General features: G+C 45.3%; 1 protein-coding gene across 1 annotated transcript in view; it reads left to right on the top strand.

Annotated features, from left to right (window-relative positions):
* The first annotated feature begins 4893 nt into the window (after positions 1-4893).
* NEURL1 (neuralized E3 ubiquitin protein ligase 1) overlaps positions 4894-26696 on the top strand; it is a 98966-nt gene continuing 77163 nt past the window's right edge. The window contains exon 1 of the mRNA XM_027851427.1: positions 4894-4978. Coding sequence (XP_027707228.1) covers positions 4894-4978 — 85 coding nt within the window. The remainder of the gene's footprint in view (positions 4979-26696) is intronic.

Here is a 26696-nt window from a genome sequence, read left to right as displayed (position 1 = left end):
GCTTAGAGGGTGAAAAGTGGAGATACTGAGTCATCCTTCAAGCATTCAGGGCCACCTCCCTGTATTCCCAACAAGTAGTCCCATGCCTAGTATATAATGGGTAGGCACTCGGTAAAAGTTTATTGTTTCATTGCTATGGGGCTCCAGAGCCTAGCCTCCAAGGTTGAACGAATTCTTAACTTCTTAGTATAGAGTATTCTAGAAGGTAGCATCTGGACCCTGAGGTGTTTCTTTACGCTCCCTTCCCCCATTCCCCCAGCTACCATATTACTCCTGTTTAGCTTCCTTACTTTGGACTGTATCAGTGAAATTATTCCCTCCTCCCCTCTCTTCACACTCCATCCTTCCCCTCCCCTCCCCTCCTCTCCTTCTTTCCCTTTCTTTTCTGATCTTCCTTTCCTTTCCCTTCCCATACAGACTAAAAGCTCCTTCAATATAGTTAAATTCATCCCCTCTTTTCTCCTCCCCTTCCCTTCCCTTCCCTTCTCAACATTCACTGAGAGAGCACAAGATAGATGTTATGGGAGGTATAAAAATAAACAAGATGTCCTCTCTGCCCTATAATCTAATGGGGGAAGTGTGTGTGTATGGATAGAACATGCACAAAAAAAAGTACACAAGCATATCCATATAAAGTTAACCTCAACTGATGAATTTCCCAATGGCATTCCTAATACATTAGAACCAAACCCCATCATAAAGCTGTACAACCCTCTTGTAATGTCATTCAGCTGATCCCCTGTTTTTAATGTCATTTTTATGGAAATAATTCATCCCCTCTAACTCTGTAGTTCTATAGTTGAAATAGACTATGAAAGCTCAGGGTAAATGAGCAGCATTAGGAGGAATGGGCCTGTATCATAGCAACCAAATTTAATCAATACAGAGGAATGGTGCAAGGTAATATGAATTCTTTCTGGCTGAAGTGTAGGGGGATCAGTGAGGTTTTAGGAAGCTGACATTTGATCTGGGCCTTGTGTCATGGGTAGGATTTCTACACATATGAGATGGGAAAGGGAATGGTGTGGGCAAAGATGTTAGGATTTGAAAGCATGGATCATGATGAGAAAATGGCAAGTAGTCTGGTTTGGCTGGAGCATAAAGGATGTGGGGGGGTAGTAAGTATAGTAAGGGGAATACTGGGAGACAAGGCTGGAAAGGTCTCCTGGGAACAAATCATAGAAGATCTTGAAAAGCAATGAGTTTGGATGACCGAAGCAAACATTTTCAGACTTTTTGGTTTCAGCTCCCCTTTATGTTCTTTTTTTTTGGGGGGGGGGCAATGGGGTTAGGTGACTTGCCCAGGGTCATATACCTTGTAAGTGTTTTTATGTGTCTGAGGCGGCATTTGAACTCAGGTCCTCCTGGATCCAGGGCCAGTGCTCTATCCACTGCGCCACCTAGCTGCCACCTAACTGCCCCCTCCCCTTTATATTCTTAAAAATGACTGAGGACTGCCTCCCCCAAAAGGTCTTTTTTTAAATGTAGGTGATATCCAGGGAGAATGCTGGTAAATGTTTAACAACCAGCTCTCTCCCTCCATGTACATGATACGCTTTTAAGTTTAATCTGAATTACTAATATTTTCTGTGTCACTTTCTTAAGTCTAGACAATCATCAAATCAATAAATCAAACCCTAATTTGTATCACTTGCCAAATTCTGAGGTAAAACTACTTACCCCGAAAATGTAACAGTTGGCTTTCATGAGCTGGTTTGAGTTGGCTCCAGCACACCCCTGGTTATATCTGTGTGACATTTACTGTATTAGATATTAATACATTTTAACATTATTATGAAAATAGTTTTGAGCTTACAGATCTCCTGAAAGTATCTTCATATTTGCTGCTGGAGGCAAAGAGTAGCCACTGAAGGGCTTGGTTTTGGAGTGAGACTGGGTGTGTGTGGGTGTATGTGTGTTGGGTGGGTGGGGGGCAGGACAGTCATTGATCCTTGTGATTTATTCTTGGATAAAGTGCAATGTATTTCTTGGATTGGAACAGACAATACAATTTCAATCAGGCTCCAATCCATATTTCCAGCTTCATTTCACATTATTCCTCATCATGTGCACTCTATAGCATGTCCAGGCAAACTGCACTACTTGTCCTCCACCTCCTGCCTCTGTGACTTTCCTCAAGCTGTTCCAAGGCTTCTTCTACTCCTTTATCTCTTGAAATCCCTGCCCTTATTCAAGGTTTTGTTCAAATGCCATGAGGCCTTTCTTAATCTCTTCCACTTTCCCCCACCAAATTACTTCATATACATTTTAAATTTCTATGTAAAAATTTGCATAATTTTACACAGATATTTTACATAAAATTTACATATTTTACATAATCTGTATATATGTTGTTCTCTCCAAGTGAAATATCAGCTCCTTGGATGAGTTTCATTTTTTTCATTGTATCCCTAACACCTAAAAGTGCCTGGCACAAAGTAAATGCTTAATAAATGCTTGTAGCTTTGAATTGAATTGAAAGATAGGAATGAGGGCCCAACCTTACCCCATCTGAGTACCCTGAAATAAATAAGAGGGATTTGGGGAAAAACTGAAAGCAGGAAGAATGCCAGGAACCGCTCAAAAAGAGGCACCCACAGATGAACAGATGTTGGCATCTCCCCACCCAACTGTATCCAGGAGAGAGTGGGCATCTGGAAGCAGAACCACCAGAAGCCCCACTACCTTCAATTAGTGTTCTATGACAAAGGATGCCCTTTGCATGTAGGTTTGTATATATGAAAGCATGTGCTCCTAGATGTATAGTATATGAACATGTTTCACATGCATACATACACACAGACACACACAACCTTGATTGTGGGTAATAGTTTCTAAGATGCTGAAAGCTTTAATATCTGAGAAAAGACCAAGAATCATAGAAGTTGGTCATTGATATTCCTGCGATCCTTGTTACAGTTATGCCTCAGTTGTCCCTGCTGCTCCCTCTACCCCCATTTGCCTTCACAAAGACCTCTGTCTTCTTGGCCCTGGGGACTAGCTCCCTGTCCTCAGTTCTTTTGCCCATTTTTCCTCCTGGCTCTTCTTCCTCTTAGCCAAGAACTCCACAATCTCCGGCCTTGGACAAAGGGAAACTGCCCTTAACTCTCTCTCTCTCCTTTTCTATCCTCATCTCCTCCCGCATTTCATCTCCCTATTTCTCCATTCCATTTAACAGCTCCCCATTTCTGTTCCCCTTTTCCATCCTCCACATTATTCCCTATCTCCTCCACATCTCCATTTCCATCTCTCTATCTCCAACTCATATCCTTTCTTCATCCCTAATCATTACATCTCCTTATGGTTCTACTTCATCTCCCAGTTCCCCATCTATCCACAGACAGCTCTACACTCTCATGTCCTCAGAAAATCAAAGATTTAGAAGCTACCTTAAAGGCCATTTAGACCAAGCGTTTTATGGATCAGGAAACTGGCCAAAGAGGTTAAGAGGCTGTGTCCATAACATAGCTAATAAGTATCAGAGATCAGATATGAACCCAGGTCTTCCTGACGCCACTTCCAGTACTCTATCCACTGTGCCGCTTCTTCCATCTCCTACTTCTTTTGTCCTCATCCCCATCTCTTCATTGTCCATATCTCATCTCATTTTCCTCATCTTCCATCTCTCCATCCCCAAGTCATATACATGACCCTGACAGCCTTGCTCCTCACCCCGCCCCCCAAAAGATTCATACCTAAAGGCCCATCCATGCCTTCTTCTCCACTGTCCTTAGGCCCACTGCCCCAAAAGTCGTTCCCGCGAGAAAGACGCTGTCTTATCTTTTTTCCAGGAGGGGGCCTAGTCAGCCCTGTGCCCTTGACCACGCGCCACCAGAGTCGCCAGGGCTGAAGGGCAGGTAGTGTCTCCCCTGAACTCAGCGATGCAACGGTGCCACATCTGGCCGAACGTTGGACCACTTGTCGCTAAGTAGCTCATTCACCGGCGCAGCTGTCACCATAACAACGCGAGTGAGGGAACTGGGGGCCCGGGGTGGGGGGGTGGCGGAGGGAGAAAGGAAGGAGGGAAGGAAGGAGGGAAGGAGGGCGGCGGCTGGCAGGGGGGAGAAGATCAGACTCGGGAGTGGCCAACAACCCCAGCCCACCCCGAGGACCCCCTAGGTCTCAACACCAGCAACCCCCGCTCCATGCAGACCCTGTGGCCGGAGGGGGTCAAGAAAGACTCAGAAGCGGCCAGCCGGGAGAACGGACATCATGCCCCGAGAGTGGCAGAGAAGGGACGGTGGCGAAGCTGAGCACCCCCGGCAAGGCCGGGGGCCCTAGACTCTATGGAAGCGGGGGAGCGCGCCCGAGCCGCCGCGCAGCGCAGCCGGAGCAGGAGCCCAAGCAGGAGTACGAGCAAAAGCTGGGGCAGGACCGAAAGCAGACACAGGAGCAGGAGCAGAAGAAGGTGGGGGGCCTCTGCCGGGCCCAGCCCAGGGACCCCCAGAGCCAGACAGCTAGGAGGCCACCAGGCAGCCCGGGACAGGCACTAAAAGCCCAAGCCCTTGACCACTGACTGCCCGGCCCCGCCCGGGGGAATGGGAGGCGGCTGGACTGTCCTAGCGAGGTGAACTGGAGCCGAGCGGCCGCTGTCCCAGGGGAAGTCCCGGTTTATCTGGAAAGAGAAGCGATTGAGGACGAAGGCAGGGACGGAGAGAGGTCTGGCAGCCAGCGCAGCCCGGCGGTGGCGGCGGCGGCGCACCAGCGCAACGCAGCGCAGCCCCCTCCCTCCGCGGGCGCGCACCCTCGTTCACACGGACACAGACACGGACACGGACACGGGCACTCTCCCTCACACACGCACACGCGCGGAGCTCCAGCTCCTTCCTTTCAGCTTCGCCCGCTCCCCTGTTAGAACACCGTCGTTAACCTAACCCTCCGGTTTTGGATGTCATGGGTAACAGCTTCTCCAGTATTCCCGCCCTGCCCCGGGGCAGCCCGAACGGGGGACCCCGGGTCCATCGGCAGCACCTGCAAGGTAAGGCAGAGCTATGGCGGGGAGGTGGGGGCACTGTGCACTGGGGACTGGGCGAAACTCGGGGAGGGGAAAGGAGGGGAGGGGAGGGACTGTGCTTATCGCTGGGGTCTGGGCACAGCTGGGGGAGGGGAAGGGAGGGGCGCACCGTTGGGGACTGGGAACTGGAAGAACAGGGGCTCATTGCTGAGGTCTGGGCACAGCTTGGAAAGGGAAGGAGAAGGGAAACAGAGTTTACTAGGGATAGGAGGCGGTGGGGAGAAAGCTGCCACCTGTTGTACGCACTTGAAGAAGAGGCTTTTCTGTGAGAATTGTGCTTCTGCTCCTGGGATGCACTGAAGGGCCCGGGGTAGTAGATCCCAGTGGCCCATCTCTCTGCAGCTTCCTAATTCTGGTATCGGCATGGTATCTGCAGAACAGAGAGAATAGTGAGCTGGCACTTAAACCACCTCTGTGTTATCTGTGTAGTCTCAGCTGCCCTTCTTATGAGCCCTAATCATATCTCCATTCCTGTGAACTTACTGACAACAATGCCTCTGCAAGGGAACCTGTGGCCTCCAGGCCACATGTGGCCCTCTAGGTCCTCAAGTGCGGCCCTTTGAGTGGATCCAAACTTCACAGAACAGATCCCCCTAATAAAAGGATTTTTACTGTAAAACTTGGACTCAGTCAAAGGGCCACACTTGAGGACCTAGAAGGCCACATGTGGCCTCGAGGCTGAAGGCTCCCCACCGTTGGCAGATCTTCCTTGGATTAGGGTTAAAGACCAGACCTCTGAACAGGCCTAAACAGCTTTTTTCACTGTACTTCCACTAGGTCAAGAAGGTTTCTTGTTCATCCAGAGATGAACACGTTCAGTCCAGATTCAAACAGGCTTTGGAACTTTCATAGGAAAAGGAGATTTTTCTCTGCCTCCTGAAATGTCATTTCTACCTCCCCACCAGCCTAAGATCCTGTTTCTGGTGGCCCCTGGGTTGGACCCAAGTATAGATGGAAGGAGATGGGGCCAGTTAGACAATGCCTGTGAGAAAGATCTGGGGGTTTTAGTGGACTGCAAGCTCAATATGTCAACAGTGAGACATGACAGCTAAAAAAGCTAATGCTGCATTAAGTTATGCTCTGCCCTGCTCAGGCCCCATCTGAAATACTTTGTTCAGTTCTGGGCCCCACATTTTAAGAAATCCATAGAGACGTTGAAGAGTGTCAAGAAAAGCATGACCAGGATATTGAAAAGACTGTAAAATGAGGATCAGTGGGAAGAACCAGGAATGTTTAGCCTGTTGAAAAGATAATTTAGAGGAGGCATAATCTCTGTCTTCACTATTTGAAGGGCTGTCATGTTCTGATGCAGAGGCAGGTTTCTGCTCTGTGTCAGGAAAAATCTTTTAAAATTAGAGTTCTCCAAAACCAGAATGAGCTGCATCAAGAGTTAGGGGGTTCCCTCTGTTTAGAAGCCTTCGCAAGTAACCATTTGTTGGGAGTGTTGTAGAAGGGACCCTTGTTCAGGTCTGGGTTGCACTGGATGCCTCTGAGCCCAGCTCCTGCTCAGAGAATCTCTCCTTCTGACCTGGTGAAGAAGCCTGGACTTTTCCAGCTCCCTTTGATGAGCCATTGTTGGCGCACCTCTCAACAATGTATTTAAATCCTCTGGAACCTGTTTGTTTTTCTGGTCTGTGCCATCTGGGAAGAAGTTCCATAAATACCTTCCCTATAGTATACAAGTAGGACAGCTTTTATTTTGCTCCTTGAAAGTTTCTGGGTGGTATCAGGCTCCTGGTCCTAGGCTTCTAAGAGTGGTGACCAAGTGACAGCTTTCCGATTTGCTGCCCTCTTCCTGTTGTCAACAGTGACAATAACCGACATACATGTGTATACACACATATATGCACATGTCAGTTATATACATATATGTATACACACACATATATGTGTGTGTATATATATGTGTATATATATATGTATATATATGGTGTGATGTTAAATCGTTTTGAGTCGTCTCTGACTCTTCATGACCCCATTTGGGGTTTTCTTGGCCAAGATTACTGGAGTGGTTTGCCATTTCTTTATCCAGCTCACTTTATAGATGAAGAAACTAAGGCAAACAGGGTTGAGTGACTTGCCTAGGGTCACACAGCTGTATGTACTCATAGAGCAGCTGAGTGGCACAGTGGACAGAGTGCTGGCCTTGGAGTTCACAGGACCTCGTTTCAAATCCAGCTTCAGGCATTAACCAGCCATTCACCTGCATCTGCTCCAGTCTCAAAGCAATCAATACCTTTCATTCCCAGAAAGAACAAGTGAGTCATCAGTGGCCAATGGTGGTATAGGGACAAGGGGACAACCTCTTTGGAAGAAAAATTCCAGCTGCAATTGAATTCCATGGTATTGGGATTTACTTGGACCATTGCTGAAGGATGATGGGTCTAGGAATCAGCGAATCTGTGTTCCAGCTCTAACAAGATCCCCAAGTTACTTCTTGGCCTTCAGGAGATTAAGATTTGTGAGACATAGTCCTTAGCCCATGGGATGGTTGGAGAGAGGAGATATCTTTATACAAAGATAACTAACAATAGCAGGCTGTGTGGCTAAGTGCCCAAAGAGTGTTATAGACAGTAAGTACTGATGCTCAGAGTGGTCAGAGAAGACTTTTTGAAAGAATTGGGAGTTGAGGAGAGAAGAAAGAATTTTAGGAGGAAGAAACTGCATAGATACAGAGACAGGGTTTTTTATGTGGCATAGAATCATGGCATCTAGAGTGGGAAGGGACCTCATTAATCATCTAGTCTAATTCCTCCCATTTTATAGATGAGGAAACTGAAGCCCAAAGAGATGGTGACATCCAAAATCCCACAGATAGTCAGTGGTGGAGGAGGGATTTCTCTGATGCTGATTCAGATGATAATGGTCCTCTGATTCTGATTCTGAGGCTCTTTTCAGTGCATCATGTATATTTGATGATAGTGAGAAGGCTGGCCTGGCTGTAGTTAAGGGTCCATGGCAGTTGAGAAATGAGCTCAGAAAGCAGTGTGATTTTTCTGGATTTGTTAGCAGAGGACCTGGGTTTGAATCCTGGTTCTGTTATTTAATGTGTGACCTTGGGCAAATCACTTCCTGCTCTCTGAGTCTCAGCTTCCCAATATGCACAATGAGGGGTTTGAACTTGATCTCTAAGGCCCCTTCCAGCTTTTAGTCCTATGATCTGTGAAAAGTAGTTTGGAGCCAGATTATGGAGGGCCTTGAATTCCAGGATGGGAAACTTAGACTTTATTTTGTAGTCAGTTTATGTGATGCAGTGGGGTTTCACATGGCACGCAGATTTCTTTCTTTCTTTTTTTTCAAAGAAAATTATTTCTTTATTTTTAACATTCTTTTTTAAAAATTTGAATTCCAATTTTTCTCCCTCCCTTCCACCCCTCCCACACACATCGAGAAGACAAACAATATGATATCACTTATACATGTAAGACTATGCAAAGCATATTTTCATATTAGCCATGTTGTAAAAAAAAAAAAAGCAAGACAAAGAAAGTTTTAAAATTATGCTTCAATTAACACTCAGGGTTCATCGATTCCTTCTCTGGAGATGGACAGGATTTTTCATCATGAGTCCTTTGGAAATGTCTTGGATCATTATATTGCAGAGAATAGCTAAGTCTTTCACAGGTGATCATCATTGCAACATTTCAGTTACTATGTACAATGATCTCCTGGTTCTGCTCACTTCACTTTGCATCAGTTCATGGAAGTCTTCTCAGGTTTTTCTGATACTATCCCCCTCGTCATTTCTTATAGCAGCATAGTATTCTATCACAATCATATGCCACAGCTTCTTCAGCCATTCCCCAATTGGTGGGCAGCCCTTCAATTTCCAATTCTTTGCCACCACAATAAAAGAGCTGCTATAGATATTTTTAACAAATGGGTCACTTTCCTTTTTCTTTGAGCTCTTTGGGATATAGATCCAGTAGTGGTATTGCTGGGTCAAAGGGTATGCACAGTTTTATAGCCCTTTGGGCCTAGTTCCAAATTGTTTTTCAGAATAATCAGACCACTTTACAACTCCACCAAGAGTGCATTACTGTCCCAATTTGTCCACATCCCCTCCAGCATTCGTCATTTTCCTTTCTGTCACATTAGCCATCTGATAGTTGTGAGGTGGTACCTCAAGAATTGTTTTAATTTGCATTTCTCTATCAGCAATGATTTAGAGCATGTTTCATATGATTGTAGATAGCTTTGATGACTTCTGAAAACTGGGCAGGCAGGTTTCTTGAGGCTTAGAGGCCTCTGTTTCACTCCTTATTTTCTCCTGTTCTTTTCATGGGCCGAAGACCCTGGACTGGACAGTTGCCGCTATTTCTAACTTCTTCATAACATTCTGGACTTTTCCATATCCTCAATGGTCCTTTGACAATTTCTACTTTGCAAAATTATTCACATCTGTTATTTCAGGATGCAGAAAGGGAGTCTGGGTTTTTTTTAGGGAAAGGAGTCTATCCTGCCAGTCTCCAGTTTTATAATGATCATAAAATAATGGCTGTTGTCATATGTATAGTACTTAATAGTTTACGAGGTATGTATGGGGCTCTCCAGGTGAAGATGCTCCTGCTACCAATTCAGTATGGCACCTTCTCAGCAACTTCTAGTCTCAGAGAGTGGCCTAAAGCACTGACAGGCTAAGCTGTCACACCACCAGTAGGTGTCATGGGCAGTTCTTGAACCTTGTCTTGACCAGGTCTTCCTGACTTCACAGCCAGCTCTCTAGCCACATGCTGCCTCTCTATACTTTACCAGCTATGTTCATATTCACTCTCCTTTGGTTCTCACAAGAGCCTTGAGGGAAACAGAGCATATATTATTATCCCATTTTACTGAATGAGGAAACCAAGTCACTAGAAGTGGTCAAGCGCCTTGCCTAAGGTAACACAGCTAGTTAGTGGCAAAACGGGGTCAGGTATCTAAGGTTCTTGATTCTTTGATCAACCACACTGTATTGCCGATAATGGTAGTAACGTGACTAACTGATCCCCAGTCTAAGACAAGACAACTTTGCCTCTCCTGTTCCCACAAGACCCTCTTCCTGCCGTCATTCAAACCAGTGATTGTCCTGTGCAGAAGGGAAATGTGCTGCCTGGGGTGGCCCAGGATTTCTGACTTGGTGATGATTCATCAAGGCCTGGATTCTACCAGGTATGGAAGGGGCACAGATATCTTCTTCCAGCCCCTCACCCCCAAGCCTATCAGGACTGGATATCATCAGGTTTCCTTTTCTCTTTATTCCATGCTATTTCAAAGAATTAAACTCACTCACTGTTTAGAATCAGGCTCATATGTGAGCAGTGATGTCACAGGATGGAGACTCTTACAGTAGGAAGAGTACTCTGGCTCTGGAGTCAGAGGATATGGGTTCAAGTCCTGCCTCTGACACTACCTGTATGACCTTGGGCAAGTCTCTTCACCTCGATGGGCCTCAGTTTTCTTGTCTGTAAGTTGAACGTTTAACTAGAATAGCCTTGGAAGTTCTTTCCCACTCTAGAACTATGATTCTGTTTCTGTGATTCGGAAAGTCTTCTGTGGAAGAGTTGGAGCCATGGGGTATGTGCAGGGCCAGGAAGGGAAGAGAGTGGGGCAAGATCTAGGCGGTGGCAATCTGTCCTTGTCTTCAGAGCTCCCGCCCTCACCGTGCCCGGCTCAGGGAAATTATACACTTTTCTCCTTGATTTGCAATGACTGGTCATATGTCAGACTATGCTTTAGAAATCCATGACGGCTTCCCCCGCCTCTTTCTCCCAATTGCTTCCCCCAACTTCCCTTTGCTGGATTCTCTTGCAATAGCTATTTAGATGAAGGAAGCCTGGGTACTTTCTGTTCCTCTGTTCTCTGGAGCTGAGAGGTAGGTGAAGGAGGGCAAGGGGGCTGGCTGTCTATGGGCACAACCTAGCAGTCTTCTCTTTCCCTCTTCCAGCCTGGCACTTTTTGGTGATCCCCTTCCCAGCTCCCACCTGGGCACCTCCATTTAATTCAAGCTGTAATTGGATCAAGGCTGGCCCAGAATTCCGCTGCTGAATGAGCCGCCTCCAGTCTCTCCTTCCTTCTTCTGTAATTGCCATCTCTGGATTTCTCACTATTTTAACAAAAGCAAAATGGAGAAAACCTGGTGTGAGGGTGGAAACAGTGGCAGAGGGTGCATGGAGGCTGTTGCCTGGTTGTGGATAATCAGTCAATCAGCAAGCATTTATTAATGATATACCATGGACCAGGCACTGTGCTAAGTGCTGGGGGTACAAAGAAAGGCAAAAACACAGAAATAATCTCTGCCCTCAAAGAGCTTACATGCTAATAGAAGAGACAATATGTAATTAACTATGTTCGTGCAAGATATATATAAAGTTGAAGTAAGGTAATCTTAGAGGAGAAGGCTCCAGTGGCCTGGGAAGGGTTTGGGAGGGAGAGAAGTTGGTGGGGGTGGGGGGACAGGGACAGATCAGAAATCCTTCCATTGTGTCCTTCATATCTTTAGGAAATCAGTTATAGCTTCCAAGTCCCCCTTTTAGGATAGCAATGGATAATTCAAGAGCTTATCACCCTCTTAAGTATAATTTAAGTTTTCCCCTAAGCATACTCTTTTACACTTGTTCCTACCCAAACAGATATTTTTCTCACCCCTCACACAGTCTTCAGAGGTCTTCCTGCTATTAAACTTTTCTGTGTAATAAAAAGGTCATTAAGGTCATGATTATCTGAAAGTCTTATTATCTGAAAGCCTACTGATTTAATTATAGACTTGAGACCAATACTAGTACCACATTAGGAAGAGGGTGTGTGAAGACATACGGGGCAGGAATGTAGTCTTGCCATAGATTTGGAATCAATCAATCAATCAATTAATCAGTCAAGTCAACCAGCAGGCATTCACTGGCCTTCAATGGTTTGCCTAGCTTTGTTCAGGGATGTTGTTATTGTTGGTGATCCTTTGTTCTCACAGAGGACCAATGACATCACCAGGGCGAATTGAATTTGAGTGAGGCAGAACTTTGCAAAGTCATCAGCTTCACTCCCTCCTCCAGAGTCATTAAAGTCCAGTGGCAAGACAAAAGTCAAGACGACTGGCAATGGCCTAGATTGGCATGTACCATGGGGAAGGAAGAAGGAAAAGATGTGGATGCTTCCTGTTCTTGGGAGTTCCTTTCTGGTTGGCTAAGCTAACCAAAGGGAGAAAATAATTATATGCTAAATTGTGTAGGGGCAAATGAAGGTCAGAGAAGGTTTCTTGGAGGAAGTGGGCTTGAACTGAAATTTGAAGGCATATAAAGAGTAGGGGAGATGGCATTCCCTAAGATGGGAAAAGAGGAGGGTTCAATTAAGGATTAGAGATAGGAACCTCCCAGGTCAGATATATATGCAGGTGGTGCCATAGAGGGTTGGAGTTGGAGGGGGTGGTGGTGAGGGAAGTTGATCTGGGAATCTCAGAAAGCATGCACAATGAAGAAAAGGGTTCATATTGAGAAGCAGTGAGAAATGAGGTTCATTCATTCACTCATATTCATTCATTCATTTATTCATCCATCATTTATTTTCATTCACTCACAGAACCAATTGATAAGCAATTATTAAACATCTGTTGTGTGCTAGGCTCCATGCTATATCCCAGGGATACAAATACAATGAATGAAATAATTTCTAATAGCAAGGAGCTACATTCTAATGGGGAAGACAAATATAAAAATATACACAATAAGAATAAAGAGAATGAATACAAATAAATATAATTAAATGCCAGGTAGTTTAGGAGAAAGGGCATTAGCATTTGGGGGGAATTAGGAGAGACTTCATGTGGAAGATGATGCTTGATCAGTGTCTTGAAGGAAGAGAAGGATTCTAGGAGGTGGAGTTGAAAAGGAAGTGAATCCCAGGCATGTGGGATGACCAGTTCAAAAGCGTGGAGGTGGGAGATGGGAGATGGAATGTCCTGTGTGAGGAACAAAGTGGCCAGTTTGGCTGAATCAAAGAGCATGGGAGGGGGATAATGTTCAATGAAGCTGGAAAGAGAGGTTGAGGCCAGCTTGTGAAGGGCTTTAAAAGGCAAACAGAGGATTTTATGTTTTATCCCAAAGGTAATAGGGAACCTATCTAGAGTTGATTAAGAAAATGACATGGACAGATCTGTCCTTAAGGAAAACAGTGTTGGTTGCCATGTGGGGGACAGATAGGAGTGGTGAGACTGGAGGTATGGACACCAATCCGGAGACTGTTGTAATAATCCATGTGAGAGGTGATGAGAGCCTGAACTAAGGTGGTAGCTGTGTGAATAGAGAGAAGAGATTGGATCAGAGAGCTGCATGGCCTCTGGAAGTAGAAACAGCAAGATTTGGCAACCAATTGAATATGTGGAGTGAGGGAGAAAGAAGAGTCAAGGATAATGCCAAGGTGATGAATGGGGGACGCCACAAGGATGTGAGTGCTTTCGACAGAAATAGGGACGTCTCTGTGCTTCACACAATGCTAGGTGCCAATATGTGGGTTTGGAGTTGAGTGCCAGGTGGAGTAGTTTATGAGGGGGCGTTGTTGAATGTCCTTGAGCAGGGGACAGACTAGAAGAAGGGAGTATTGTAGGCACAGCCTAGATGACTACCTTTTCTGGTACCCTATTAATAACAATAATAATAGCTAGCATTTACATAGCACTTTCTACGTGCCAGTCATTGTGCTAAGTGCTTTACAAATGTTACCTCATTTGATCCTCACAGCAGCCTTGGGAGGTAGGTGCTATTATTATTAACCCCCATTTTACAGTTGAGGAAATTGAGGCAGACAGGGGTCAAGTGACTTGCCCAGGGTGACACAGCTAGTAAGTGTCTGAGGCCAGATTTGAACTGGGTTCTTCCTGCCTCCAGGTCCTATTCCCTATCCATTGTACCACCTAGCTGCCTACTAATATCAAATGGAAAATCTTTGGGGGTAGATACTAAACCCTGAGTGTCTCCCCCTTCACCATTTCCAGATGACTCATTGTTTGTCCAAAGGTCTCTACACTTGTAGACTCAGGTTGTTGCCATCCAGATTGGCCTATCAGAGGTTGTATCCATCTGACACCTGTTGTTTTCAGAGCCTCTCCCTGGTGCAGTCAAGGCTCCTGTTTACAATTATCTGCAGCTATTTTGATCTTTCATTGTGACCAAAAGCTAACAAAACCAGCCTGTCTATAATGACATATCATCCCCATGGCTCTCCTGTGGGAGGTAACCATGTGGCACAGGACATTGGACTTTTCTCTTTCCGTGCTAGGTCCTCCACCAAATCTGTCCTGGCCTGTTTCATCTCCTACCTGGTTATTTCAGTGGCTTTTTAACTGGTCTCTGGAGTTTCCTCTAGACCAGGGGTTCTTTACCTAGAGTTTGGGAGAGATTTCATGGGGGTCCATGATTTTGGTTGGAAAAAAATCTGCATCTTTATGTTTACTTTATTTCAACTTCTAACTATATTTTAGCATTTCCTTCAATTATTTAAAGGCGTGATTCTGAGTAATGGTCTAGGGGCTTCCCCAGACCACCAAAGGGATCCATGGCACAAAAAAAGTTAAGAACCTCTGCTGTAAACTCTCCCTAACCTGGAACATCACAGGTGTCTGCTTGGGAACCAGATTAAAATGTAATTGGGAAATATTTAACAAAATAAATAAAAATACAATAGAACATTGATAATGTTAATATGTAGTTTTCTAATTGGCTGCAAGTATTCTTATGTATTGTTTCACAGTCCCTATTTCTATTTGAGTAGTCAAACTCAGTGGAGTCAACCACTGCCATACATGATGTCATCTTCCTAAAGCCCAACCCTGACCTTGTCACTGCCTTGTTCAAAGCCCTACTGCCTGCAGAAATCCACATTCCTTAGGTTTGCCTTCTGTAACCTCCAAACCAGCCTTAATCTATATGCATCCTCTATTTCAGTAGGACTAGTCTCCTCAGGAGCCCCTGATAAGCCCATGTTCATTTTTGTAGCTCTCCCCATTTGGAATGCCAGTCACTAATCCAAATTCTCCCCATTCTCCAAGATCCAGCTCAAGGCCTGCTGTCTCTCAGGTGCCCTTCCTGACCACTCCAGCTTATGCTGATCTCCTCTGAAATCTCACCACACTGGAAGTCTGAAGCCCGCGTTCTTAATATCCATTTATATATTCATGAAATCACTGGCTCATGAATTGTGTGCAAGTTGTAGCATCATAGACATACAGCTCCAAGGGACCTTAGAGCCAGTCCTTCTCCATCATTTTACAGATGAGAAAACTGAGGACCAGAAAAAGGTGAAGTCATTTGCTCAAGATCACATTGGGGATAAGTAACAAGGTTGGGATTTGAACCCAGGGCCTTTGTCTCTGAATCCAGACCTCTTTCTTCTATGCCAGCTACCTCCATCTGGTTCTCTTCTTCCTCTCCAAGTGCATAGGATTTAAAAGAGACGGTGAGAGAGGGAGCTTTCTGATCATTCTTGAAATCCTAACTCAACCTGAGGCTTGCCCCAAGCATCAAGTAGTGGCTCTCTCCAAGGTACTCGGGCCGCTCCTAAACCACTCATAGCTTTTGGCAGCTGTGTGGATGAGGCATTAACTCCCTGGTATTTATGCGGCCATGTGGGAGAAACAGAAAAGACATGGTCCTCATTTTTGCAATGCTCACACTCTTGCTGGAGAGGTGTGCAAAATAACACACAACACAGTCAGGGTGAGAGAAGAGACAAGTGGTATGGTCAGTGCTGTAGGAGTTCAGAGGATAGGGAGATTTCCATGGGCTGGGGTGGTCAAGGAAAGCTCCATGGAAAAGCTCCCTGGCACCGGAGCAGGGCCTTGAAGAAAAGGCACAACTGGGACTCCAGCATAGTAGGAGGCAGGAAAAATGGGGACATCCATAAAATTACAAGCATTAGTGCTCCAGGGGAGCAGAGAGATCCCCTTGTTCAACTCCCTCTATGTGTTTTAGAGTTATGCAAACTGAGGCTCAAAGTCAACAAGTAAGAAAGGTGAAGTAACTGATGCCAGGTCACACAGGTGATGGTAGTACAGCAGAGATTTAAACCTAGTTCCTGAGACTCCCTATTCGTGACTGTTTCTATTATTCCTCACTTCTTCCAAGCATAGATGGTAGAATCTGAAAAAAGCACAATGGAGTGAAAACCGCAGGTGTTTAAGAATGGTAAAGTAATGATTTCAGCTGAGGGAGACAAGACTAGGAGAGTGGGTGGGGGCCATATCTTGAAGGTTCTTGAGTGTCAGATTGAGGAGTCTGGGCTTGATTGAGTAGGCCGTGGGGGAACCTCTGAACGTATTTGATCAGGGTTTTAGAGCCATTCAATTCAAAGGAAAACATTTAATGAGAAAGGTGAATATGACAGCATGGGAAGGATGGACCAGAATGGGAGAGATCAGTTTGGAAGCTGCTTTAATCAGTCTGGGGCAAAGAAACGAGGGCCAGAAAACCATTAAGTATCAGACAATAGATAGGTTTCCATACACAATCAAGTTGTATTCTACCTCGTAGGACCTCTAAGGTCCCTTCTGGCTCTAAATCTGGGATCCTATGCTTTTTGTCAGCCCTGAACAGTCAGAAATGGGCTTTAAATAACAGCAGGACAGATGTGGGCTAGATACAGGCCTGAACTTTTCAGAGGTTAAGGTCCTCATAGAATTTAAAGAATGGAATAATCATCCATCTTGCTCAGAGATGGGAGGTTAGACAAGTAATCTCTCTGTGGGACCCAGGGTATCCCAGATTCCATTGGGTTAAGCCAGAAGAATTTCTGGCCCATAGCTGGGGCTATCTGGCTTCACCTAACTAGCCCTTTCTGAGCAAGAAATTAGGGGGTAAGGGAGAGCTTCCCTATGGTCTGGAAGAAGTTGACAAAGAAGGTGGGAGGGAGTTCTGTAAGGTTCTGCTTTTTGCTCAACCCTCTTCCTAGGCCTAACCCAGTCAAGACCTAGTAGAATTTCCTTACTCTGTACATCCCTGAGGCCTGGGAATACACAGGGACTTGCTCTAAGTCCCTGGTGCCTGTAGGGGTGGGGAGGGAAACATTTTGTATCTCCTCTGATGGAATGTAAGCTCCTTGAGGTCTGGGACTGCTTTATTTTGTGTTTTTAATCTCCAGCAACTAGTACAAACCCTATCACATAGTAGGTTTTTAATAAATGCTTGTTGATTGATTGACTCATAAAGCTACCTGTCCCAGGCAAAAGAAATGGGTAATCAGGGCTGTTGTTAGTGATGAGTTCCCTCTGAGCTGAGCTGCAAGCCTTCCCAGAGAGGGTGGACATGAGGATATTAGAGAAGGTTCAGAAAACTGAACCATGTTGAGGATCTGGGTGGCACAGCAGATAGAGAGCCAGCCTCAAACCAGGGCAACAGGGGTGTAAGTTCCAGCTCTTACACATCTGGAAATCTCTCAATAATTTAGGCTACTCTCTAAGACAATAAAGTGCTGATCTGTGATGGTAGAGGGAGTTTCTTCACCTGGGAGTTCCCTGTGTCCAAGATGTTACAGGTCTAGTCTTTGTGAATTGGAGGAGAGGAATTGGGAATCCAAAGCAGCATAAGGGGCTGGATTAACCTCCCAAATGCAAAGGGAGGGAGAATAATATAGTGGAAGAAGCAGTAGCTCAAGTCAGAGGACCTGGGTTCAAACTCTACCTCTTATGCTTACTATCTGTGTGACCTTGAGCCTCAGTTTCCTCATGTGTGAAATGAGGAAGTTGTGTCAGATAGCATCTGAGGTCCCTTCCAGTTCTTGACCTAGGAAGTCAGCTCTCTGATCAGGGTCACTCTCCTGCTCAAAAACCTTTAACAGCTTCCTATTTTGTATGGCGTTAAGTCCAGACTCCTACGGCCCTCTCCAATCTGCCTCTGAACAACTTTTCTGAATTCATTTATTTCCTTCTGCTCCCCATCATGTACTCTCTCCCCAGGTCAGACTGGAATACTCATATTTCCATCTTAGCTTAATATGAACGTTACACCAAGAAGGTCTCCTTCCCAGCCCCACCATCTCTGCCTATTGATGTCCTTCCTGCCAATTTTCAAGACTTAGTTTCAGTGTCCCCTCCTCTGTAAAGTCTTTGTTGATTTCCCCGAGCTGGAAGTGAGCTCTCTTTCATCTGTTTCCACAGCATTTTGTATTCTACTTATGCTTTCTTAATTTGTATGTGTGATGTTTAGCTATGTACAAGAATTATTATTCCTATTCAATTAGAATCTCCTGGAGGGAGGAGGGACTGTCTTTTTCATCTCTCATTCACCTTTGTATCTCCTTCAGTGACTAGCCTAGTTCTTTGCACATAGTAGGAGCTTAATAAATGTTGAATAGGATTTGTGGTTCTTTGGGTGATACACGATGGGAGAAAAGAAGGGTGGAAGGAAGAAAAGAAGGATGGAAGAGAAGGGGGAAAGGAGTTTAAGGGCCCTGTGGACTTCTAGGGAGGCCTTTATCAGGTATTCTGGCTCACCATGGTCTGTGGCCTCAGTTCCCCTCAATCAGTGATGCTTTCAGTCCCAGAGCTATGCGCACACACACAGAGGGATGAGGGGCTGGGTGCTGTGGCAACTCCGTATGGGATGCGCATGGTTTCCTTGGTAACACTTAAGAGCTGGGTTGGTGGGTGGTAGGGAAGGCTGGGGGATGAATGTGTGCCAGTCAGGCTGCATGTCACACCAGCTGGGAGTGACGCTGAGCAAGGACAGAGTTGGGGAACCATAGTTAGCTTGAGGTCCATGTTTGTGAGTCTGTTTTTGTCAAAAGCAAAAAAAGCCCATTTCCCAGAGGACCTGAATTGTGGTTTGATGCTTCACTAGGTCAACCTTGGTTCTTTTTCTCCAACAATCCATTCTTAACTTCCCCTGAGCCCCAGGCTCCTGAATCCTGGAGACAGACCTTGCTGGCCCCTTCCCAGAAAAGACATAGGAAGTGAGAGGAATAGGGAGAGATAGTGGAAGGCAGGAAGGCACTCCAGGCCAGGAAGGTGGCTGAGCCTTGGACCAGAAACTTTATTGCCTCGGGTTTATTAAAAGATACTTATCAGCAGTCATCACCCATATCCCCTTGCTCTATCTAAATGAGCAGGTGGTGAGTCGTGATGGAATAGAAAGGGAGAGATAGAAGGAAAGAGGGAGAAGGGAGGAATAGAGGGAAAGAAAAAGAAAAGAGGAAAAGATTCAGAGAATAGAAAAAAAGAGGGGAACAAAAAGAAATAAGGCTAGGAACCTTGTAGTCAAGGGTGACACCATCCTGGTTTCTAATCTGAGGACTGGATCAGTTGGGCCAAGGAGAGCGGCAGCATGTGTTAGTGGGCAGACAGGATTCCTGACCCTTGTACCCAGGTCTGTGATGTGGAGGAGGGCTCTGTGGACCTTAGGGTCTCTGCCAAAATTGGGGGCTGTGGACATGGTATTAGGGGTATGAGCTCTGGGGTTCTCAAAGTGCCCTCTGAGAGGTAAAACTCCGGCCATGGTATTTGAGAAGGGAAGGAAAGTTTTGTGGGCCATAGAATCTCTACAGTGTTGAGAGGCAGTTTCTGAGGTCAGAGCTGGGGGCTGGCCTAGGTTTTGGGTTTCATGTTTGATGACTCGCCTCCGCCAGTCCACTCCAAATGCCGGCCAGGTATTTATGTCCAAGAAGATTTCAGCACAAAGTCATTATGGGCCTACTGCTTCCTCATGCCCGGTGCGTTCTCCAGGGTGACGCTAATTCCTTAAAACACCTGCCCACCCACATTCTCTTTTGTAGAGGAGATATGAAATTCCTGATCACAAAGTCATTGATGTGGTTTGTATAGTGGCTGGGGGTGGAAGGCAGGAGAAAAGCAGAGATACAGCCTAGAACTGTGGACCCAGGACAGTCCCTGTACTTCCTAACATCTGACTACAAATTCTTTTCCTATGCTTAGTCTCCCTCATTTGAATAAGGTCTCCCTGTGGGTACAGCTGTATCACCTAGATTAGCTCCTCTTCTTTACTTTCCTTGTCATGCCTCTACCTTGTTACTGGAATTGAGACAGGTGCCTGCCACACTCTCAACATTGTGTACCCACCAAAGAGGAGCTACCTCTGACTATTGGGAAAGTTGGGAGTGGTGGCGGTAGATTTTCCATTTTGTATGAGGGCATCAGCTGTTTCCAGTTCTCTTTCATACATGCCTCTTCCCCATCCCTTCTGCTTGTGCTCACCAAGGTCCATAACTAGTTCCTATTGTCCGTACAGCTTCTTTGACCGCCCCACCCCAACCATCCTGCTGTCTGTGTTGCCCTTTTTAAAACAAAATTATTTTATTTTTAATTTATGGAATGAAACAAACATTTCCATAACAGTATGATAAAAAATGATTACAACAAAACTGCAAATCTATTATGTACAAATTGCTATTCCTTTTAAATATATAATAAAATCATCATTTAAATTTCTTTTTTTTTTCCTTCCCGCTGTCCTTTAAACTTTCAGACCATCTCACTATCTTGGCCAGTGTGCATAAGAAACTCCCTTTATGAATGCTGTTCAGCACCTTCTCTGTTGCCTGCAATCCTAAGAAAGGCAAAGGGCTTGGCCAGGGTCACACAGCAAGGAGGTGTCAGACTTGAGACTGGAACCCAGTTCTTTCTGGCTGGTTCTCTTTCCCTACTATGCCATGCTGAAGAAAAGATAGGCAGTTTTCAAAGGAAGCTACAGTTTCAAGGAAACTAGGAAGGACGACAAAAGATAAAAACCTAGATGTGGCGCACTTAGTCCGAATCTACAGTCTTGCCTCGAGTGGGTTTGGCTAGTCCAGCTTACAATTTCTTAGTTCCTATTCCTCATCTCCACCCTGTTTGGGAGACTGGCGTCCTGCTCCCCTGTGGCTCTGCCCTTCTCAAGGGGTATCATCCCTATCCCATCTGCCTTTTTCTATATGGGGAACAACAGATTATGACTTGCTTGATGTGCATTGTGAAGAAACATGAGCATATTGGCCATGGTACAGTGAAAAGATCACTAGTTGTGGGGTCAGAGGGCACCTCAGGCACTTAACTATTTCTGTGGCTTTGGGCATGTCACTTAATCTTTAAAGGTCTGGGTTTCCTTATATGTAAAATGAAGGGATGGGGCAGTAAAGTGGTGCAGTGGATGAAGTATTTAAGAGTATATTATTATTATATTATTATATTATTATATAATATATTATTATAAAAGGAAGGAATTATTATATTATTATAAAATATATAATTATAGAGTATATTATTACTGAGCCTGGGGTCAGGAAGACCTTGAGTTCAAATCCCGTCTTAGACACTTACTAGCTGTGTGACCCTGGGCAAGTCACTTCACCTCTTTGCCTCAGTTTCCTCATCTGTAAAATGAGCTGGAAAAGAAAATAGCAAACCACTCCAGGATCTTTGCCAAGAAGACCCCAAAAGGGGTCACAAAGATTCGGATGACCGAAAAAAAAAAACCTAAATAACAACAACAATATTCCTAGCACTTAGCAGAGTATTTTAATGACTGAACAACAACAACAACAAAGAGTGAAGGGGTTAGATCTGTGATCCTGTGGACCCATTCTAGAGACATAGAGGCCATAAGGTGAAGCTTCCTTCCCTGGCTGTGAAGGATCTTTCTCCAAGAGTCATTTCTTCATAAGCTCAAAGGGCTTTAAAAATGTGCCCTTTCACACCTCATCTCCTGCCACCCCTCCCACCCCCACCACCTTCATTAATCACAAGGTAGGTTACTGTCTCCCAGCTAGTCTTTAACTCTTCACCTCCTAGTCCAGGCCAAGTGAGGAGTCCAGTCCAGCCTCTGCCCTTCTTGGAATCTGAGCGTCCCTTTGGGCATTTGGGGCAGGAGTGTTTTCTGGTCAGTATCTGAATTTCTCAGGATCTCTGAAAGTATCCCAGCCCTCCTCTGAACTCCTATAGTACTTTATTAGTGTGTTGTTATGGACTGTTAGAGCTGCAAGGGATACTAGAGACCATGTCAGCTGACCCCCTCATTGTACAGATGCTTCTATATGCCTAGAGGCAGGAAAATGCCTCCAGTGTTTGAAAAGTGAAGAGGGTGCATTCTACAAACAAATGGCCATGAGCTTGGCCATGATTGCCATCAGAATTCTAGGAGGCACTATTACAGAGATGTTTCAAGAGCGTTTAAGAAAAGCAGCAGTGATCACTCAGAGCCATTGGGTTCATAAAAGACAGGGCACATAAAACTCACTTCATTTCTTTTTTGACAGGGTTACCAGTTGGGTAGATAGGGAGAATGTCTTAGAAGTAGCATAACTATATTTCAGCAAGACATTTGAAAAAATCTCTCACGAAATACTAATGGACACGATGAAGAGATATGGTTTAGATTAGTGGTTCCCAACATGCGGGCCCACAAACCCCTGGGGGGCCCTAAAGGTATTATAAAGGGTCATCAAATTCTGTGTTTGGGAAGAGATATTTCTGGACATGGACAAAATCATGTCTTATACATATATGCATTACTATTTTTGGGGGGGCTTGGCAACGGGGTTAAGTGACTTGCCCAGGGTCACACAGCTAGTAAATATCAAGTGTCTGAGGACGGATTTGAACTCAAGTCCTCCTGACTCCAGGGCTGGTGCTCTATCCACTGCACCACCTAGCTGCCCCTGCATTATAATTTTTAAATGTATGTCTATAACCTTTGAGATTAACCACAAGCAAATTCGTTTAAAAGCCCTCTTAAATTCATGGTAACATTTTGAGATAGCAATAGTACAGGTACCACCTAGTAGCTAGGTAGCAGTGGATAAAGTCCTAGGCCTGGAGTCAGGAAGACTAGAGTTCACACCTGGCCTTAGACACTTACTAATTAGCTATATGATCCTGGACAAGTCACTTAACCTCTCTCTGCCTCAGTTTCCTCAACTGTTAAATGAAGATAATAATAGCACCTACTTCTCAGAGTGGTTGTGGGAATCAAATGAGATACTATTTGTAAAGCCCTTAGCACAGTGCCTGGTATATAACTGATGCTTAATGCATGCATATTTCCTTCCTTCCTACCATCATGTGAGAATTTGTGAAAACTAATGCTGTAGAAAAGTGTCCTTGGTAATTGAAAAGTTTGGGAACCAGTACACTAGAAGATGATGCAAAGGTGGTTGAATATCGAGTGACCCCAATGCATCAGTGTGAACCAGAAGGGAGGCCTCGCGTGCAATGCCCCAGTCCTGGCCCCATCGCTCTGCAAGTTTTATTAATGTTTTAGACAAAGGCACAGACAGCGTTATCAGTTTTGCAGATGATTCAGAGCAAACATGGTGAATGACAGAGTCAGAATCCAGAGACCATGAAAGGCTGGAACAAGGGATCACATATGAATAGATGAGGGTTTTTTGTTGTTGTTGTTGTATTTCCAGACAGTCAGGGTTAAGTGAGTTGCCCAGGGTCAGTCACAAATGTCGTGTCTGGGTTGGACCTGGTTGGATTTGAACTCATGTCCTCCTTACTCCAGGGCCTGTGCTCTATTCATTGCACCATCTAGCTGCCCCATAAATAGATGAGTTTTTAAAGGGATAAATGTAAATTCCTACAATTGGGTTAAAACATCAACTGTGCAAGTAAAGGATGGGGGAAACATGGCTGGACAGTAGCTCATGTGGACAATATGGGGGGCGGTTTAATGAGCCTCAACCTCAGGATGAACCAACAGCATGACCCAGCTCCTATCCCCTCAAAAAAAATCCCTACCTTGATCTAAGACTGCATTAAAAGAGGTCTGATATTCATATAGCGTCCAAGACGAGGGAGGGGATCATCCTGTCGCTTATTGCTCCCCTATGGTACGTGCTGGGTACGGTGGCCCATTCTAGGTTGTGTATTTTAGGAAGTAGCTGGATAAGCTGGAGTGCGACTACAATGGTGAGACCGTGGCACATGAAGATTGGTCAAAGGACTTGGGATGGTTAATCTGGAAAAAGGAAGTTTAGGAAGGAAGGAAACACATTTACTAAATGCTTACATGCCCTGCACTGCGCTAGGTGATTTACAAATATTATTTCTTTTGATCCATCCAACAACCCTGGCTAGCCCAGTTTACAAGTCCTCATTTCCTATTCCTCATCTCCATTCTCTTTGGGAGACCTGTCTCTCTTTCCTCTGTGTTGAGGTACATGCTAATTTTGTTCCCATTTTACAGAGAATGAAACTAAGGTAGACATAAGCTAAGTGACTTGTATTTAGTTAGTGTCTGAGGAATAATTTGAACTCAGGTCTTCCTGACTCTAGTCCCAGCTCTCTAATGTTTGCATCACCTAGCTGCTCTTAAGGGGGATTATGATGGCTATCTTGAAGTGTTTGAAGGGCTTTCCTCTAAGCAGCTAGGTGACTCAGAGTGAATGTAAATAGCAATTGTTTCTGTTTTGGCCAGAAACCCATATGGTCTTCCCCTCCCAAATTTGGGTGTGTGTGTGTGTGTGTGTGTGTGTGTGTATTTTTTTTTTTAAACTAGGTAAAGAGGCCATTCTCTGCCTCATTTCTTACCTAGCCTTAATCACTGAATGGGTGTTGCCTCAGTCAAACTGAGACACGGAAAAGACCTTAGCCTAAAAAGGTCAAGGCCTCCCACTGTATCTGGGGCCATCTCCCATTGTCCTGATCTGCTGGACTCAGATGGTTCTGGAGGACAGAGTGAGGCTGGTGACTTTGCACAGCCCTGCCTCCCTCGCTTAAATCCAATTCACTTGCATGTCATGGCATCACCTCCCTGATGTCATGGTCCTCTTCAAGAATGAAGGGCAAACAACAAGGTGGTGCAGTGGATAGAGTGCCTGGCCTGAAGTCAGGAGTCTTCCTGAGTTCAAATCTGGTCTCAAATACTTACTGGCTATGTGACCCTAGGCAAATCACTTAACCCTTTTTTGCCTCAATTTCCTCAACTGTAAAACTGTAAAATGATCTGGCAAAGGAAATTGCAAACCAGTATCTTTGCCCAGAAAACCCCAAATGGGGTGATGAGGAGTCAGACATCACTAAAATGACAGAACAACAACAACAACAGTGTGGAAGAGGAAATGAATGGAAGTTGTAGAGAAGCAGATTTGAGCCTATTCAAAGGCTCAAAAAAGCTTAGGACAAATTTCTAAACAATTAGTGGAATGGGCAGCCTCAGGAAGCAGTGGGTTCCCCAACACCAGAAGTATTCGGGCAGAGGTTGAACGACCTTTTTCAGCAGTACCTATTCTGGTATAGATTAGACTGGATGATCTGTGAAAGCTCTCCAGCTCTGAGATTCTGGGAAACTGAGGGCCGGGAGGGGAGGTGACTGGCCCAGAGTTCCAGACCTCCTTTTCTCCATTTTATTGTCTTTATATGTGTATTTAATCTTAGTTTTCCTAGTAGGCAGTAAGGTGTTTAAGCCTGGGAGCCATATCTTGGTCTTATTCATAGCCAACTAGACTAGGGGGGGTCACCCGACCTTTTCCCTAGGGCAGAACACGTGGAGGACACCTACAGCACTATGCATGTCCCTCGTTTCCTTGCCCCCCATTCCTCTCATGTTCTAGGTGCAAAAATTGCTAGTTACAGCTCTGTTCTTATTCATCTCTGTCCCCAAGTACAGAACACAGACTGAACAAAAGAGGTATTAGTGAATGTTCCTTGAATTTGAATGAAAATTCTGTGCCAGGGAAATCCCACGTAGGAGGAAGGGCCTAGACTGGAAGGAGCTGGTCTGAGGCAGTCAGGCAGCGTGTCAGGTGTGTGGAGGCGGGATTAGGGCTGAGGTTGGTGGGGCTTTGGTAAAAGTCATAGGAGCAGAACAGAGATGAACCCGACATCCGGCCCCAACCTGATTATCTTACTGCTGGCCTTGAGTGATATGCACAGTGATAGACACTCCCTGCAATGTGGGTAACGATCTCCAGCAATAAATATTTCATGCCCCCATCTGTCTGGCTACAGGTAGTTACTGGGCCTAGCAGAATAAGCAGTGATAGCCCCATTTCTTCAAAATCCCCACAGGCTTTAGGGGAGGAGCCTCCAGTCCCTGCCTAACCACCAAGTAGTTTAACTTCCCTGGGTGGAAAGGGCAGATGGCAGGTTCTTATTTGTGTGTTTTCTCTTCTCTGGTTGTACATCAGTGGAGACAGAGGGCGGGGGAACCATGGCAAGCAGCCACCCAGCTCCCACCCTGGGGCTTAGGACTTACTCAATTATTAAACTGTCCAACAGAAGCAGAAAGGGCAGGATTGACGGCTGTACCATGGAGCGGGGAGGGAAAGGGGGAGAAAGAGAGGGAGGAAGAAAAAGAGAGGAGAGGGAGAAAAAGGAAGAAGGGGAGAGAGAAGGGGGAGGAAGAAAGATGGAGAGACAGAAGGAAACATATAGAGGAAGGAGAGAGGGAGAGAGAGAAACAGGGAGGGGGGAGAAAGAATGAGAGGAGGGAGAGAAACAAGAGACAGAGAGATGAAGGAGGGAGAAAGCAAGAGAGAGAGGGAGAAAGAGAGGGGGAAAGAAAGAGGGGAGAGAGAGAAAGAGAGGGGGATAAGACAGAAACAGAGTTAGAAGGAAAGAGAGAGAGAAGAGGGAAGAAGAGGGGAGAAAGGGAGATGGAGATAAACGGACAAAGAGGTGAAGGAGAGAGAAAGACAGAGAGAAGGAAGAGAGAGAGGGAGGGATAAGGGGAAGAGACAGAGAGGACAGACAAAGAATGGGAATGAGAAAAAAAAGGCTTTCCTACAG

Source organism: Vombatus ursinus, unplaced genomic scaffold (assembly GCF_900497805.2).
Source record: "Vombatus ursinus unplaced genomic scaffold, bare-nosed wombat genome assembly UNPS02009205.1, whole genome shotgun sequence".
Taxonomy (NCBI): domain Eukaryota; kingdom Metazoa; phylum Chordata; class Mammalia; order Diprotodontia; family Vombatidae; genus Vombatus; species Vombatus ursinus.
This window is presented reverse-complemented; position numbering and strand designations above follow the sequence as displayed.